This window comes from Micromys minutus (assembly GCF_963924665.1).
Source record: "Micromys minutus genome assembly, chromosome: X".
Taxonomy (NCBI): domain Eukaryota; kingdom Metazoa; phylum Chordata; class Mammalia; order Rodentia; family Muridae; genus Micromys; species Micromys minutus.
Genome location: NC_137970.1, coordinates 13378300 through 13395418, shown reverse-complemented (window position 1 = coordinate 13395418; position 17119 = coordinate 13378300). Strand labels below are relative to the sequence as shown.

The 17119-nt window shown below is 35.6% G+C and overlaps 1 protein-coding gene across 4 annotated transcripts in view; it reads left to right on the top strand.

Moving 5' to 3' along the window:
• The window catches only part of SYTL5 (synaptotagmin like 5), a gene marked incomplete at both ends in the record, with an annotated part of 89717 nt that overhangs the window by 57462 nt on the left and 15136 nt on the right, over nt 1-17119 (top strand). For 2 of the 4 annotated variants that reach the window (XM_080910290.1, XM_080910289.1), the window contains 5 exons: nt 6-95; nt 876-941; nt 3861-4039; nt 5344-5443; nt 7320-7481. In XM_080910290.1, coding sequence (XP_080766416.1) covers nt 6-95; nt 876-941; nt 3861-4039; nt 5344-5443; nt 7320-7481 — 597 coding nt within the window. The remainder of the gene's footprint in view (nt 1-5; nt 96-875; nt 942-3860; nt 4040-5343; nt 5444-7319; nt 7482-17119) is intronic. The other 2 variants (XM_080910292.1, XM_080910291.1) reach the window with 1 other exon arrangement.

The following is a 17119-nucleotide window of genomic DNA, read 5'->3' as shown; positions in this document are numbered from 1 at the left end:
TCTAGAACTCCTTAGAAGACCCCAAAGATGGTGTTGACTTAGAGTCCTCCAGGTTTTCTGCAAATACCCATAGTCTGGCAAGTGGCCTGTCAACTGTAAGCGCTCTCATAGAATCTTTCTTTCTTTTCTTTGTTCCCAGTGCCTTTTCAAAAGAGATGGTAAGGTGTGATCATATGTCCAAAGCTACTGTAGGTTCCTGCTTGCTCTGTGTCCTCATATCAACTTACACTCTATTTTGATTCCTGAACACTTACTTCCTTTTTCATGATACTCACACAGCTTTGGGATGTGCTTCATTCCCATTTTATGACGAACTGGATAAGAGGAGTTTGAAGACTCCCAGCACAAGGAATTAAATGATGACGGAGATGCCAATGCTAATTACCATAAAATGACCATTGACACTTGCATGAGCCATTTGGCACTTCTATAAACATACTCAGTTGTTTCATAAATACCTGAAAACATTCTTAAATTTCTTCACTTTCTAATTTAATCTCCAGTCATCTCAAGTCTATAGATTATTCCAGTTCTTTTAATTAGTTTTCCTCCGACCATTCTCTCAACACCCCAACCGCTCTCTACACTTACTGTCAACCATATAACTACAAAACATCACTACTCAGTTTCCTTTCCAATTCAAAAAAAAAAAAAAAAAAAGCAAGCATACATATAAACAAAAACCTCTCCAGAGCATTCCAATGTCTGAAGGGAAAATTCTGCTCTTAAGTTGAATTGAAGATCTCCCTTGAGAGCAGGCCTTTAGCAATTCACGTGTCATAGTATCTAGCTCTGTAATTGTGCATTTCTTTGCTTCTCTGATTTCTATGCTCTAATATGCTTTTTCTTTTGGTCATTGGATGGCATCCTTAAAGAACTCCCAAGCAGGATCTGATAGGAAGAGGAGCTACCTAAATGTGCCTGATGCGGAATCAGACACTGTGAGTTTTCACCTTTGTCATTTCCTTCTTCCCAACCACACTGCACAAATTCCATGGTTTGGGAAATCTGGTTGCATGAGAAGTTCTACCTGTTTTCTGCTTTATGTATAGACAGATACTCCATTTGAAAGGGATTCATGAGCTAACATGTCTATAGTATTCCAGTTTATTAAATGTAAATGATCTGAGTACCTAGCAAAAGACATATCCTAAAAGACAGTAAGCATCCCCATTTTATTTATTTTAATTTATAATTTGTCTTTAATAGGAATCTACAGTTTAAAAGCACACTTTTGTTTTATGAATTTTACATGAATAAGTGAGAGAATGGAAGCAATCTGCATTAAGTTTTCAAAAACAAAGAAAACATATCTAGACACTATCATCCTAAGTGAAGTAACCCAGTCACAAAAGAACAGACATACTATGCAGTCACTGATAATTGGATACTAGCCCCAGAAAGCATCCCCATTTTAAGTCACAACCATGTCTTGATAAAGAAAAGGGGCTTGCTAGTAGTAAATTGTGATAATTATTTTAAACCCTCCAAAGTATCAGATTTTGTAACTTAAGTTTTCTTCTAATCAGAAGGAGTCCTCATCCCTCTTTGATCATGTAGCTACAGAGGGATGGGGTGTGTTGAAGAAAATCAGTTGTAATAGGAGGCAGTAAGCTGTGATCTATAGGACATTTGACTAGAAACCTAGACCTTTCCTCCATGACTTGCTATTGCTAACAAATTAGTATACCAGAGTTTCTTCTTGTGTTATATTGTTGAGGGTAATTCATGATGCTCTTAGGACTTGAAGCATGGCATAATCCATAGATCAACACTACTGTAAAACCTTAGACCCCAAAATTTCTCAGTTTATAGAGCTTCTAACATTTTGGTTATTCTCTCATGTAACTCCTAAGTTAAAATTAAGGTCTCATTTTCCCCAAAATTAATAATCTCTTTTGAACTTAATAACTATTTAAGAAAGTAATCCCGGTAAACATTTTGTTCGGTTCTTAAATTGTTCTGTTACTACTAATAGGATAAGCACCCTCTGAGCACTGTAGAGCGCGTCATATCTTAGCATCTCAATAGCTACTTCCATGTTCACTTGTCACTCAACATTAATATTTTGTTTCTGCCTTTTTGGCTTTATTCATTATATTTGAGACAGTTTATTGTGTTTGAGAAAACTCAACAACCTTCTGGCTGTGTCTCCTAAGTTCTGAGATGATGGATATGATATAGAAACACACACACACACACACACACACACACACACACACACACATATATATACACACACATATATATATATACATACATACATATATATATATATATATATATATATATATATATATATATATATATATGAAATCTTGTTTTAAATTGGGGCAAGGGTCAAAAGCTCAGCATATCACAACCAGAAATCCACTTGAAAAATAAAAAATTAATAAAAATACTACAAACGGCTAGTTAGTACCTTGCCACCTCTGTATTCTGTCTGATAAATGCTGTGTTTTCCTTTCAAATCTTCAATAATATGCCCATGAATTTACAGTAGTACCCTGGGATATCAATGCACATAATTTGTGTTCTTGTGTTCTGTCTGTCAAAAAATTTAAATGTCAGACTATCCCAGACTAAATCTTCATTTAAAATGATCCTCAGGTACTTTATTATGTAGTTAAAGTTTAAAATTCATGTTGTAATATTTTCAGAATAGAACAAACAAATTCAGTTACTTATTGATTCTTGGATTATTCTTACCTTTGACTTCAGGTTAAAGATTATGAGCTAAGTCAGATATATCCTGTTCCTTGAAGAAATCCATTGTATTTGAAATACAAAACCCTTTGTAAAACAATAACAATAAAATTCATGCATAGATAGGTAGACAGACTCATAAGATAGATAGAAAGATATATAGATACATTCATATTCAGATACATAGACACATAATTTATACATTCATATATCCAGTATGATATATAACAGATAAATGTTCCATATATAGTTTTCATGTATATATACCTATTTCTTTAAACAAATCCCAACACTCAGCTCTTTGTACTGCTATTGTCCTTGCTTCTCAGTGGTGAACGAGAGGTTATGAAACTGCTGCATCATTCACAAATGTTACTGGTCTTTTGTGGCTATCATGTTACTAAGATAGTCTTTGTTTCTAGCACTCAAGGATCTCATATTACAAATATCTGGACAAAAATCTTTATTTGTCCATATCGAATTTTTCATGTATTTTATTAATTCAGGTACTTTAATTTTTTTGGTGCTATGTTCTGCTCATTACTATTCCATGGTATATCAAAGCTATGGGTCATGGACTATCTATGTGGCCACACAGCTGAGTTAGCCTTGTTAGGATAGGACGTCCTGCCATTCCTTTGCTAAGGCTGCAGCTGTGGTTTCCCCAGGAGTGATGGTGTACACCACGTGAGTGTAGGTAAAGACTCTTTAAGATTTCTCTTAACTTAAAATAAGAAGTGAGCTCTTCTTTGTCCTAATTATTGAATTCTAGATATTTAAAAAAAATGCACTTGAGTCCAGCAGCAAAAGGCAGATAATGACAGGGATGAATAAACAAATTTATATTAGAATTCACTAAATGACTCCATGACCATTAGAGGACACAAATAAAAGATTTCTGTTAACCCAAAGGAGATGCCCTCCCCTTTCAGCAAGCTTCCTGCCTTGCGCTAAATAGGGTATTCTCAGATTAGAATCTTATGTACTACCAGCAAAACAAGCAAAGCTAGTGACTTGCTTTTTAGCTCTTCTCTTTTGACTTTTCTGCTAATTAAATACAACAGCAACCGGAATTGATTAATGGGGGTGGATTCTGTCTGTGACTTGAGCTGTAGAATAGCACTAGGCCACTTCTGTCTCTCTTTTTTATTCAGACTAGCCTTAACAGCATGATGAGTGTCTACAGTGAAACAGGAGACTATGGCAATGTAAAAGTCACTGGTGAGATTCTTCTCCACATCAGCTACTGCTACAAAACCGGCGGCCTATACATTTTTGTCAAGAACTGCAGAAACCTGGCCATAGGAGATGAAAAGAAACAGAGGACAGATGCGTAAGCACATAGGATGCTTCTCTGCTGTGCATAGCACCGCCTTCTCTGTCTGCATGCATGTTTCCTTTTTACAAGAGGTAAAAGATTCCCTTCAATTAATTGAAGTAGGATGATATTGGATCCCTTGTTACTTGGTTTGAAGGAAGTCATGATATGATTCAGGAGTAACAACATTTAGCTTGTACAAAGGCCACGTGTGGTGGAAGCAAGCTGATCTATACACTGGGATGTCTTAAGAGCACCGTGCTAATTATTTAAACATATTTGCACACAATATATTTTAATTGCATTTTCCTCTCCTGAGCCTCCCAGATCCCTCCTGTGAACTTAATGTTCTTTCTTAGAGAAAAAAAGAAAGCACACACACACACACACACACACACACACACACACACACAGGCACGCACAAAGGACATGGAACTGGTCAACTACTCCTGAGCATGAGGCCCCCTCATGGAGTATACTTGGTTATACCCAGTGTCATGCCATTGAAGAAAGCCATTTTTTTCCTCTCCCAGAATCTAGCAATTACGAATAGCTTCTCAGTTAGTTTTGTGACTACTTGTTCATTTCCGATTGTCTAGACTTAAAATGGCTAAGTGACAAATATAATTATTTTGTCCTTTCCAGCATGGAAAGGAATCACCTGAAATCCTAACACATATGCTTCAGAACTCTGGTATAATATGTTTCCCTCTTGAGCATGTCTCTGTCTACTCTGTTCCTGTCCCAAGAGGCTTCTAAGAGAGGCTAAGATATTGGGGTTGCACTGTAAAATTGTCATTCTCCATGTCTTCCTTTTAAATGTTTCCTTTCATTCACTCCCTCCAGTGGTCTATGCCCTGACATCAGAAGATAGCACTAGTAATGAAGAGACATATGTCCCCAGAAAAGGTTGTAAGACTATTGATGTTATCAGATTCCATTTCTGTGGTAGAACAATATGGCAGCTTCTCCCGTGTTTTGTGGATTAGGTATTGTTATTATCCCACTCATTACTCTTGAGGAAATGAATGCACAAAAGTGTAAAAGCTCAAGACAATCTAAAGGAATAATGCATAATAATAATAATCACCCACATAAGTTTGGGTGATGCCAAAGCCTGTTCTCTACCAATATTGATCACTGTTTCTTTCTTATAGAAAGCTCAGGGTTATATTTATGATATCCTATTATACAAAGTAAAATTTCTTCATTCCCATTATCTTTTATCCACTTACCAATTCCCTTTTCTAACTGAAATCCTGAAATATTTTAGCAAAGTATATTTTCAAATGATGCTTTTTATTCTTTGTTATTTACAGTTATGTCAAGTCATACCTTCTTCCAGACAAGTCCCGAAACAATAAGCGTAAGACCAAAATCAGAACAGGTACCAATCCAGAATTCAATGAAACATTAAAGGTAAATAAATACTAACATAGAAACATGTTAATTAGAACCTCATTAATTTAGAATTAGCTAAAGGCAAGAAGGTTGAGACAGGAATATTGTTTAGAGTTCAAGGCTAGCTTGAGATTGCATAGTAACATCCAAGCAAGCCTAGCCTACAAAATAAGACCAGCCTAGATTGAGACCATCCCTTGTATCAAAATGCAAATAAGCCTAAAAGAAAAGAATAAATAAATGTATCATTTAAAAACTTGCATGTGTTTTAGAAAACTAGAATTTGAATAGTATTAGATTTCCTAGAAGTTTTTGGAAAAGAAAAACAAAGTAAACTAGCGATGCTTGGTTGACTCTTTGCTATTGCTGTGGTTATACCTTAACCATTTGTAAAGATCCATTAAAATTGCAAATTACATCTAGGCTGATAGGTATATCTTATAACAATATATGTTGCACATTCGAGAAAGCTGTTTTCCTGGTGTCTTACAGGGGAAATTGTTACTTTGTATGTATTTATTGCACTGCTAGCAAGGGTTATATACTGTTTCTCACCAGGATCTCAGAGTTTGGTTAAATATAGGTGTATATGGTCAATAAACAACACTAGAAATGTAAAGTCAGATTTGAGAAGTCTCAGAAAATACCTAGGTTAAATATGAACCAGACCTTAGGCTCTAAATTCTAAAGAAATTCTTATTTCTTATGCGTAGCCACAATCCCTTTTCTCACTCTGCATTCATCTTGCCTGGTAAGACCGACAAAGGAACAAAAAAATGTATTGCTAATTATGGGAAAATGTATGGGCTTATGCTCAGAATAAAGGGTTCAGAGTCTATTGCAGGGTGGGTTAGTTATAGAAGAAAGCCAGTAGTCTATATCCATCACTAGAGGTATGTGAGGAAGCAGGGGAAAATACTTTTTTTCACTTTCCTTTTTTTCTTTTTAATTTTTTTATTGAATATTCTCTGCATTTATATTTCAGATGTTATCCCCTTCCCCCAATCCCATTTCCCTCCCACTCCCATTGCCTCCGTGAAGGTGCTCCCTCTCCCAACCTCCCTCTCCCACCTCAGCACCTTGGCATTCAGCAGGGGCCAATATTAAAACAGAGCAAATACAGGCTGAGTGTGAATCCAGTGGTCATAATAGGATAGCAAAGATGAGCCCAAGGATAATATATAAACATAGTGACAGAGAAATTCAGGGAGCAGAGTATCAAAGTCAATCTGCTAGTAACCAATAAGACAGAGGAATACATATCAAGCGAAGCTCAGAAATCAGTCAGTCTGAAGTATGATCATGATATACAGAAGAACAAATGCGAGGGTGTGTGATCATGTCCCTGGTTAACATTCTTCTGGGGGGAAAAAGCAAGCCCATAATACCTACTTTTTGTCCAACCTGTGTGTAGTTATTTTTTTTTTAATTCTGCACTCACACTGGGCTTTATGAAGCTTAGGCTACAAATTTCTTATGTAAATACTTTTCCAGATTTAAGAATTCTTATTATGAATAAGTAAGGTGGAGTATTATATTAAACCAGGATCTTTAGGGTAGACATGAGGAAAACAAACAGGTAAAATTGAGAATAGGTTTCTTCATCACCTAACACTTTCATAGTCTCTGAAGCTTGCTGACCCCTACAATAAATTATATAAATAAATAGAAATATAAAATAATATATAAACATATTTATCCAGATGTATTTCTTGAGTATGTATAACCTAAAATGCATTTTTGCAACATAATTCAATTGTAGGGAAAATAGAAAGGCTTTTTATTCATATTGCTGTTGCCTATGGTCTGAAGATTGATGAAGCAAATTACAGCCTGCTATCCAATTCGATAGAGACCTCCTTTCAGAGTGTGATGTTTTCAATCTTATTTATAGTATACTATCAGCCACACCCAGCTGGAAACAAGAACTCTGCAGCTCTCGGTCTGGCACTATGATCGTTTTGGACGCAACAGTTTCCTTGGAGAGGTGGAGATTGCTTTTGACTCATGGAACTTCGAAAATCCATGTGATGAGTGGTTTGTGCTCCAGCCCAAGGTAGGAAATACTTACAGCTATATAATTAGATAAACTTGAGCCAAACTAATATCCCAAGCCTGAAGAAGCTGAAGGCTTCTAAATTTTGAGTAATAATCTGCAAAAATTATTAGATTTTTTTGATAGATATTTTAAATCCATTATTTTAGAAGCTCTTATAGATAGATACATGTTGTATAATATAAGAAGACTTGTAATCATACTTGAGTGAATTTTATTACTGAATCCTATTTATCCACTGAATATTTCTATAAATTGCTGAAAGGGCTACACTAGATGATGCCATTAAAACAAGAAAGTCTTTGTTTTTATACCATCAGAAACAAATTCATAGAGCATGACCAATATCAAAATACTATCTCTTTCTCATTCTTTACAATTTACAGAATAAACATGAATAGTTTTCTTGGCTCACATGAGAGCCAAGTGATCATTATCTAAAATATTTTTACTTTGGGGATTCATAAAATGTCAATGTAGTCTAGCACGTTCAACCCTAGAACAACAATGGCTTGGGTTCGTTACAAGCAACTAAATTTTCTTCACATTTGTAGTCAGTTTCTAAATGAGAAGGAAAATGAAAATGTTATATTTGTACAACCTATGATTATTTCTTACATGTAGTAATAAAAAGAAAGAAAAAAAGAAAGAGAAAAGAAAGAAAGGAATGAAAGAAATGAAAAAGAAAAATCATTTGGTAAAAACTGAACTGAAATTGGCATAGGTTTCCACATAGCTTCAGAATGCCTATGTGATCTTAGGAAAGTTATTTCTTAAACCTTGGTATTCTAATTTATAGCATAGCCACTAGTATGGTAGCTGTTGCTACAGCTCTGAGATCTTGGCTATCTGAAGTGCTTTTCCCTCTCAGAGAGCTGACATTACGTTTGAATAAGCATTTTCTATAAATCTGTCAGCATTCAGTTAGGCACACTGGAAGCTGTCAATAAAAAGCTTGGGAGTACTTGCATTGATTCATAGCTTGTTCCAGTTTAGCACATCTTAGCTAGACCTTGGAGTCCCTTGACTTTCTATACTTCTTTGGCTTCATTTTAGGGTTCATATATGGTTGACCTTTCCTGTCTCTACCCATGATGAACCTGTACACTATTAGATATAAGTAGATCATAGTTCTCTATATATGCAGCCCAGAAAAGTAGATTGCTTTTTTCCTCTTCCAATAGTCAAAACAATACCTTTGGCCTGCCTGGATCTTTTACTCCAATTATATTATCCTTTCCCCTAATGACTCACTGGTGAGTTAACATGCATTGGTTAGGACAAAAACATTTACAACATATTCTGGTCCTAATGGTAAGATTACCACAAAAGAAAAAAGACCCAATGAATTGTATTAATGGAAAAATAAACAGTACTAGGGGGAATACTCAAATGAAGTCCCCCACATCACCATAGGTGGCAGCAGTTAGTACTTAGTCATCACAGTCCCATGAGGTAAGTTTTCCCTATTTTATATATGAAGAAGCTGAGACTTAGAAATTAAATACAAATTGCAGGTTGACTTAAACTACTGGCCTTAAAATTGGTGGAAACAAGTTATAAATATTTTAGGATATATATTTGACCTGTATGAAATAAAGTTTAAATAATTTTAAGTGTAAAATAATAGTAAGAATATGACTGAATTAAATGTGATATAGAAGGAAGGTTTGACCAGCAAGAAATTTCATGACATCATTAATTGTTCTGAGCATATATATATATATATATATATATATATATATATATATATATATATATATGAAGTATTTGATCATTTAGAATTGGGCATTTGTAATTCAATGAAAAGATTTTAGCATAAAACTGTTAGCAGACTTACCAGCTGTCGATGGCTTGGATCGTTTTTATGTAGTATTGTTACCAGTAATCTGGTTCAGGGACTTTTGCTCTGCTAGTATCATAAACAAGAAGCAGCTATTTAAGCACTGTTTTTTATATAGCTATTGTATCACTTGGTGTTTAAAAGAAGCAAATGTTAGCAGCATGTAACTCCAGTATGGCTCTCATGTAGGCCATAGATAGTGAACCCTTCTTTTATAAATGTTGCACCTCATGGATGGACAAACCTAAAGAATCTACAGTCCTCAGTTACAAAAGTGTTATAGATCTTAAATGGGCCCAAGGACTCTAGACTTCTCTGCTCTTGTCAATAACTAGCATTACAGCTTCTGATTCAGCTTACATATCAAATTTTCTTACTGCTTTACAATTGTGCTATAAATGGATATCTGAGAAGCTTATTGCTAAAGATAATTCTATTGAACCCTTCTAGTAAATAGTAATAGCAGCTTCCTTTCTCTGGCTCTTCAAGACCTCCCATTCATCCCTCTTAAACTGCAACTCTCCATACTTTTTGTTTCTTTTATTTTACATACAAAGGCCTTGCCTTTGCACTCTTTCAAACTGTTCGACTATTTTTATTGCCACCACTCAGGATGCATCTATTGCTAAACTTTCACTGTTGGTTTTGTGGTTGTCGTTGCTGCTTCTGCTGGCCACTGGTCTTGCAGTGTCACTTGTTTTGTGACAGTCTACACAGCAGCCTCTTGGCCACTTTTGCAGCTCTCCCTTCTCTCCACTCATCTATGCCTCTTTCCTGGTTCTTTCTGCTGACTTCTCAAAGGATGTTCTGCTTCCGCCATAGTCACTGCTACCCCAGTGTCTCTGCAGCCTCTTTCCTTGCATATTAGCCCTTTCGACTGAATGTAGGCAAAAACGGACAAATTGAGAGAATATTTTCATTGTACCTAATGTTGCATCTCCATGGTAGAGAGCATAAGGAGATTTCCCACTTGGCTCACCTAGTGCATTCAAGGGTTTGCTTGTACATGGGGAAAGGGACACAGAACATTTGGAGCAATCAAAAACTCTTCAGATGAATATCTCGACACTAATCACAGAACTCTGTTTTCCTCAAGTAACAAGAAAACTTTCATTTAAAATGAAAGTTTCTGTTGGAACCAATCACAGAACTGTCCTTTCTTGCCAGTCCAATCAGTACCAATCACACACCAAGCCTATGATTGGTAGTTGAAGGGAAAGTTGTGATGAACCAACTGAAGCATCATCAGTTTTACTAGTCACAGTAAGCCTTCTATGTAAGGAATTTTTTTACATAAACATGACATAATGACATACATACCAGTAATTAAAATCATTGATGCAAATGAAGGTTACTGTTTCAAAAAATAATGAGAATACCTAATTTTGCCAGTGACTGGAGGCATATCAGGCAAAAGAAGCTATGTGTTTGAACTAATCACACCACTCACTTTTAAGCCATTCATCAAAGCACTACTATGCATTATGCTCAGTTAAAACCAAGCTTCTACTGAAATAAAAACATATGTTTAACAAATAAAGCATTTATTTTCAGCCAAATCACAATAGTCTTGGATGTGGAACAATCACAGACCTCACTTTTAAAGGAGCCACAATAAAACTATACCACTGTTAAAGAAATGTTTTGGCACAAATAAAAATTTCTCCACATGTTCACTAACAGAAGTTAACATTCGTTGCAAAAAGGCTTGTATTTGTACCAATCACAGCACTGACATTAAACCAGTAAACATGAACTTGCTAGGCAAATGAAGGTCTGTGTATGCACCATTCAGAATATTTTCCATTTCACCACATATAGAAATAAGCATTCCATGTAAATGAAGGCTTGTATCTAAACCAACCACACCACACAATTCCACAAGCACAATGCCCTTGATATGTAAATAAATGTCTATGTATACACCAATCAAAGCATTCTCCATTAGATCATGTACAGAATAAGAATTCATTTTTAAACAAGGCTTGTGTATTGGTTAATCATACTACATATGTTCAGCCAGCCACAATAGCTTTGGTATGCAAAACAATGTCTGCATATGCACCGATCAGAGCATTCTCCATTTGAACACATACAACAGTAAGCAGTCAATGAAAATGAAGGCTTGTATTTGAACCAATCATAGTACTCACATCAAACCAGACAAAATGGCCTTGCTATGCAGAGGAAGTTCTGAGTATGCACCAATCAGAGCATTCTCCTTTTGATCAATACAGAAGTAAGCATTCACTGCAAATGAATGCTTGTATTTGAACCAAACACACCATAGATATTAAACCACTCACAATGGCCTGCTATGCAAATGAAGCTCTAAATATACACCAATCAAAGCATTCTACATGTGGTCACATGCAGTTGTAAGCATTCAATGCAAATGAAAGCTCAAATTTGTACCAATCACATCACTCATATTAAACAGTCAGTAGGGCCTTCCTATGTAAATGAAAGAATGAGTGCATTCTCCATTTCATTACCTACAGAAGCATTCAATGCAAATTAAGGCTTGTATTTGGACAAATAACCCGACACACATTAAATGAGTCAAAATGGCCTTGCAGTACAATTTGAAGTCTGTTTATGAACCAATCTAAACATTCTGAATATAATCACACACAGAAGTAAGCATTCAATGCAAATGAAGGCTTGTGTTTGGACCAATCACACCACTCACAATAAACCAGTTAGTAGAGCTATGCAAATGATGGTCTGTGTGCATTCTGCATTTGATCTTATTCATAGGAAAGCCTTCAATGAAAATAAGTGCTTGTATTTAGACCAAACACACCACTCACATTAAACCAGTCAGTATGGTCTTGCTATGCTAATAAAGGTTCATTTAGGCACCAATCATAGAACACTACATTTCATCAAAAAGAGAAGTAAGCATTCAAAGTAAATGAAGGCTTGTATATGGGCCAATCACATAATAAACATTTACCCATTCACAATGGCCTTGCTATGCAAATTAGGGTTTGTGTATGCACCAATCAGAGAATTCTGCCTTTGAACACACATAAAAGTAACCATTCAATGCAAATGAAGACAAAGCACACACAATAAGCCAGCCACAATGTCATTGATATGCAAGTGGATGTTAGTAAGCACATATCAGAGTACTCACCAATTGATAACATAGAGAAGTAAGCATTAAATGCAAATAAAGGCTTGTATATAGACCATTCACAAAACACACATTAAGCCAGTCACAATGGGCTTGCTCTGCAAATGAAGGTCTATGCATTCACCAATCAAAACATTCTCTATTTGATCACCTAAGAAGTAATTGTTCAAGGCAAAGAAAGGCTTGTGTTTTGACAAATCTCACCACTCACATTAAATCAGGCAGTATGGACCTGCTATGAAAATGAAAGTCTGTGTATTTACATAGCAAAACATTCAACATTTGACCACCTACAGAAAAAGAGCATTGAACACATACAGAATTAGCATTTGATGCAAATTGGATGGCTTGTATTTGAACTAAACACATTGCTCATATCAAGCAAGAAGGCCCTTGCTATACAAATGAAGGTTTGTGTCCATTTTCCATTTAATCAGATACAGAAATAAGCCTTCAATGCAAACAAATGCTTGTAATTTAGAACAAACCCACCACCCAAATTAAGCTAGCCAGTATGAAATATGCACATTTTAGTTAAATGAAGGTCTATGTATGCACCAATTAGATCATATTCTATTTGATCAATTATAGAAGTAAGCAATCAAAGTACATGAAGGCTTATATATTAACCAATCACACCACATAATTTTAGCCAGTCAAAAAGGTATGCAAATATAGGTCTATGTATGCAACTATAATAGACCTCATCATCTGATTACATAAGTAAGCATTCAATGCAAATGATGACTGGGATCTATACCAGTCATACGACTCACATTCAACCAGTCTCTATTGCCCTTGTTATGCTAACGAAGGTCTATGTACATTCTTGATTTGATCACATATAGAAGTAGGCATTCAATAAAAATCAAGGTTTAAATTTGGACTCATCACACTAAACATAAAAAAAACCACAACAATGATAATGCTATGCAAATTAAGAATATACATATATAAGAATAAGAACATTCTACAATTTATCAAATAGAGAATCATTCATTGCAAATGAAGGCTGGTTTGTTTACCAATCAACCACACACATAAACAATTGAGTAGGGACTAACTATAGAAATAAAACTCTGTATGCATGTTTGATTTGATCACATAAAAGTAATTGGATTTTACAAGAAAGGGCGTGTATTTAACCAAAATTGAACCAGAAAAAGAAAGGCCTTGTTAATGAAGGTCACCATATAAATTAATCAGAGCATTCTCCATTTTAACACATGGATAAGTGAGCATATAATGAATTTGAAGGCTAAAAATAAAGCATTTAGTAGGGAATTGCTATGCACATGAGGGTTTGTGTGCAATCTTAATTTGATCATGTGAAAAAGTAAATATTCAATGCAAATGAAGACTTTAATTTGGACCAATCACACTACCAATATTAAGGTAGTAGCAATGGCCTTGCTAAACAAATGAAGAACTGCATATACAAAAAGCAGAAAATTATCAATTTGACCATATAAAATGTAAAGATTTACTGCAAATGAAGGCTTATATTTGAACCACTCACACAACACAAATTTATACACTCACAATGGCCTAGCTGTACAAATTAATTTCATGTATACATGAATAAAAGCATTATAATTTTATTCTCATATGAAAGAAATCATGCTATGCAAATAAATTCTATATAGGCTCTAATGGCTCTAATCTGAGTGTTCTTGTCTTGATGTCATACAGGAGTAATCATTTTATGCAAATGAAGGCTGGTATTTTGACAAATCACTGCACAGCCAATCAGGCAGTAATAATTTCCTTGATATGCAAGTGAGGTCCTGAGCTTGCACCAATCAGAGTTTTATAATTTAATCAGCATCTGAAGAAATCATTCAGTGGAAATGAAGGCTTATATTTGGACGAATCCGATCACAAGCATATAGCAAGTCACAATACAAATGCTATACAAATGACTTCTCTGTTTTATCCAATCTGAGGTTTCTCCTTTTGATTTCACACAGATGTGATCACTGTATGCAAATGAAGGCTTGTATTTTGACCAATCACACCACAGAACATAAGACATTCACAATATACATGCTATGCTGACAAGTACTTTGGGTGCTCCACCTAAGCTTTCTCATTTTGATGTCATACAAAAATATTGTTGTATGCAAATGAAGATTTGTGTTTGTACCAATCAAACCAAACACATTTAGATACTCAGAATACCAATGCTATGCAAATGAGTTCCATGTATGGCCCAATATGAACATTCTCATCTTGATCTCACACAGATTTTCACTGTATGCAAATGAAGGTTTGTATTTGAACCAATCACTGCAGAGCCCTTCAGAAAGTGATACTAGAGCATTCACCAATCATCCCTTTTCCCATCTAATCACATGCTGAAGTAAACATTCAATGCACGTGAAGCCTTGTATCTGGGTCAATCACACCACACATGTTTAGACAGTCACAAAAACAGTGCTATGCAAATGAGTTCTATGTAGGATCCAATCTACTCAATATCTTCTTGATCTCAGAAAGATGTAATTGTTGTATGCTAATGAAGGCTTGTGCTTGACCCAATCACTATACACCCATTCAGACAGTCATAATTTCATTGTTTTGCCAATAAAGTTCTTATATGCACCAATCTGAGGTTACTCATCTAGATCTCACACAAATGTAATCACTGTATGCAAATGAAGGTGTGTATTTTGACAAATCACTGCACGGCCTTTCAGACAGTCATAATGCCCTTGTAATTCCAATGAAGTTTTTGCATGCACCATTCTTAGCTTTTTCAGTTCATAAATGCTGAAAGAAACATTCAATGCAAATGAACGCTTGTATTTAGACCAATCACACCACAGATCATAAGACATTCACAATGCAATGCTATGCACTCCAGTACTTCATGTGCCTAACCTAAGCATGCTAGTCTTGATGTCATACAGAAATATCATTGTATGCAAATGAAGACTTGTGCCTGAATCCAGTCAGACTTCAAACATTTAGACACTGAGAATAGCAATGATATGCAAATGAGTGCTATGTATGGTCCAATATGAACATTCTTATCTTGTTCTCACACAGATTTTCGCTGAATGCAAATGAGGGTTTGTATTTGAACCAATCACTGCAGAGCTCTTCCAACAGTGATATTGTCATTCCTATGCAAATGAAGTCCAGGGCATGCACCAATCCTTGCTTTCCCATTTAATCACATGCTGAAGTAAACAGTCAATGCAAGTGAAGCCTTCTATTTGGGTCAGTCACACCACAAATGTTTAGATAGTCACAAAAACAGTGCTATGCAAATGAGTTCCATGTATGATCCAATAGCGCTCCCAGTCAATCACTAGCTGAAGGAAGCATTCAATGCAAATGAAGGCTTCTATTTGGACCAATCACACCACAGAACTTAAATGAGTTAAAGTTCCACTGCTATGCACATGAATTCTATGTGGGCTCTAATCTGAGGGTTCTATTCTTGATGTCATAGAGGAATAATCATGCTATGTAAATGAAGGCTTGTATTTTGACCAATCACTGCACAGCCAATCAGGAAGTCATAATTTCCTTGTTATGCAAATGAGGTCGTGAGCAGGCACTAATTGTGGCTCCTAGTATAATCAGCTTCTGAAGGAAACATTCAATGCAATTAAAGGCCTATATTTGGACAAATCAGATAATAACAATCTAGATATTCACAATGGCAATGCTATACAAATGAATTCTATGGATGATCCAAACTGAGTATTCTCTTGATCTCACACAGATGTAATCACGGTATGCAAATGAAGGCTTGCATTTTGACCAATCACTGCACAGCCTTTCAGAAAGTCTTAATACCCTTGCAATTCCAATGAAGTTTTTGCACGCACGCACCATTCTTACCTGTTTTAGTTCATCCCATGCTGAAGGGCATATTCAATGCAAATAAAGGCTTCTATTGAACCAATCCTAACACAGAACATAAGAGAGTCACTATTCCCCTGCTATGCAAATGAGTTCCATGTCAGCGCTAATCTGATCATTCTTGTCTTGATGTCATAAATGATTAATCAATGTATGCAAATGAAGGATTGTATTTTGACCAATCATTGCACAGATATTCAGGCAGTCATAATTTCCTAGTTATGCTAATGAGGTCCTGAGCATGCACCAATCATAGCTTTATAATTTAATCAGCTTCTGAAGGAATCATTCAATGCAAGGCAAGTGAAGGCTTATTTTTAGACAGATCAGATCACAAGCACTTAGCTTGTGAAAATTTACAATGCTATACAAATGAGTTCTATGTATGATCCAATCTGAGGTTTCTCCTCTTGATCTCCTACAGATGTAATCACTGTATGCAAATGAAGGCTTGCATTTTGACCAATCACAGCAAAGCCTTTCAGAGAGTCATAATTCCCTTATAATCCACTGAAGTTTTTGCCTGCACCATTCTTAGACTTTTCAGTTCATCCATGCTGAAGGAAATATTCAATGCAAATGAAGGCTTGTATTTGGACCAATCACACCACAGAACATAAGACATTCACAATACACATGCTATGCAGTTGAGTTCTTCCTGTGCTTCACCTAATCATTCTAATCTGGATGTCATACAGAAATATCAATGTAGGCAAGTGAAAGGTTGTGATTGTATCAGTCAGACCACACACATTTAGACACTCAGAGTAACAATGC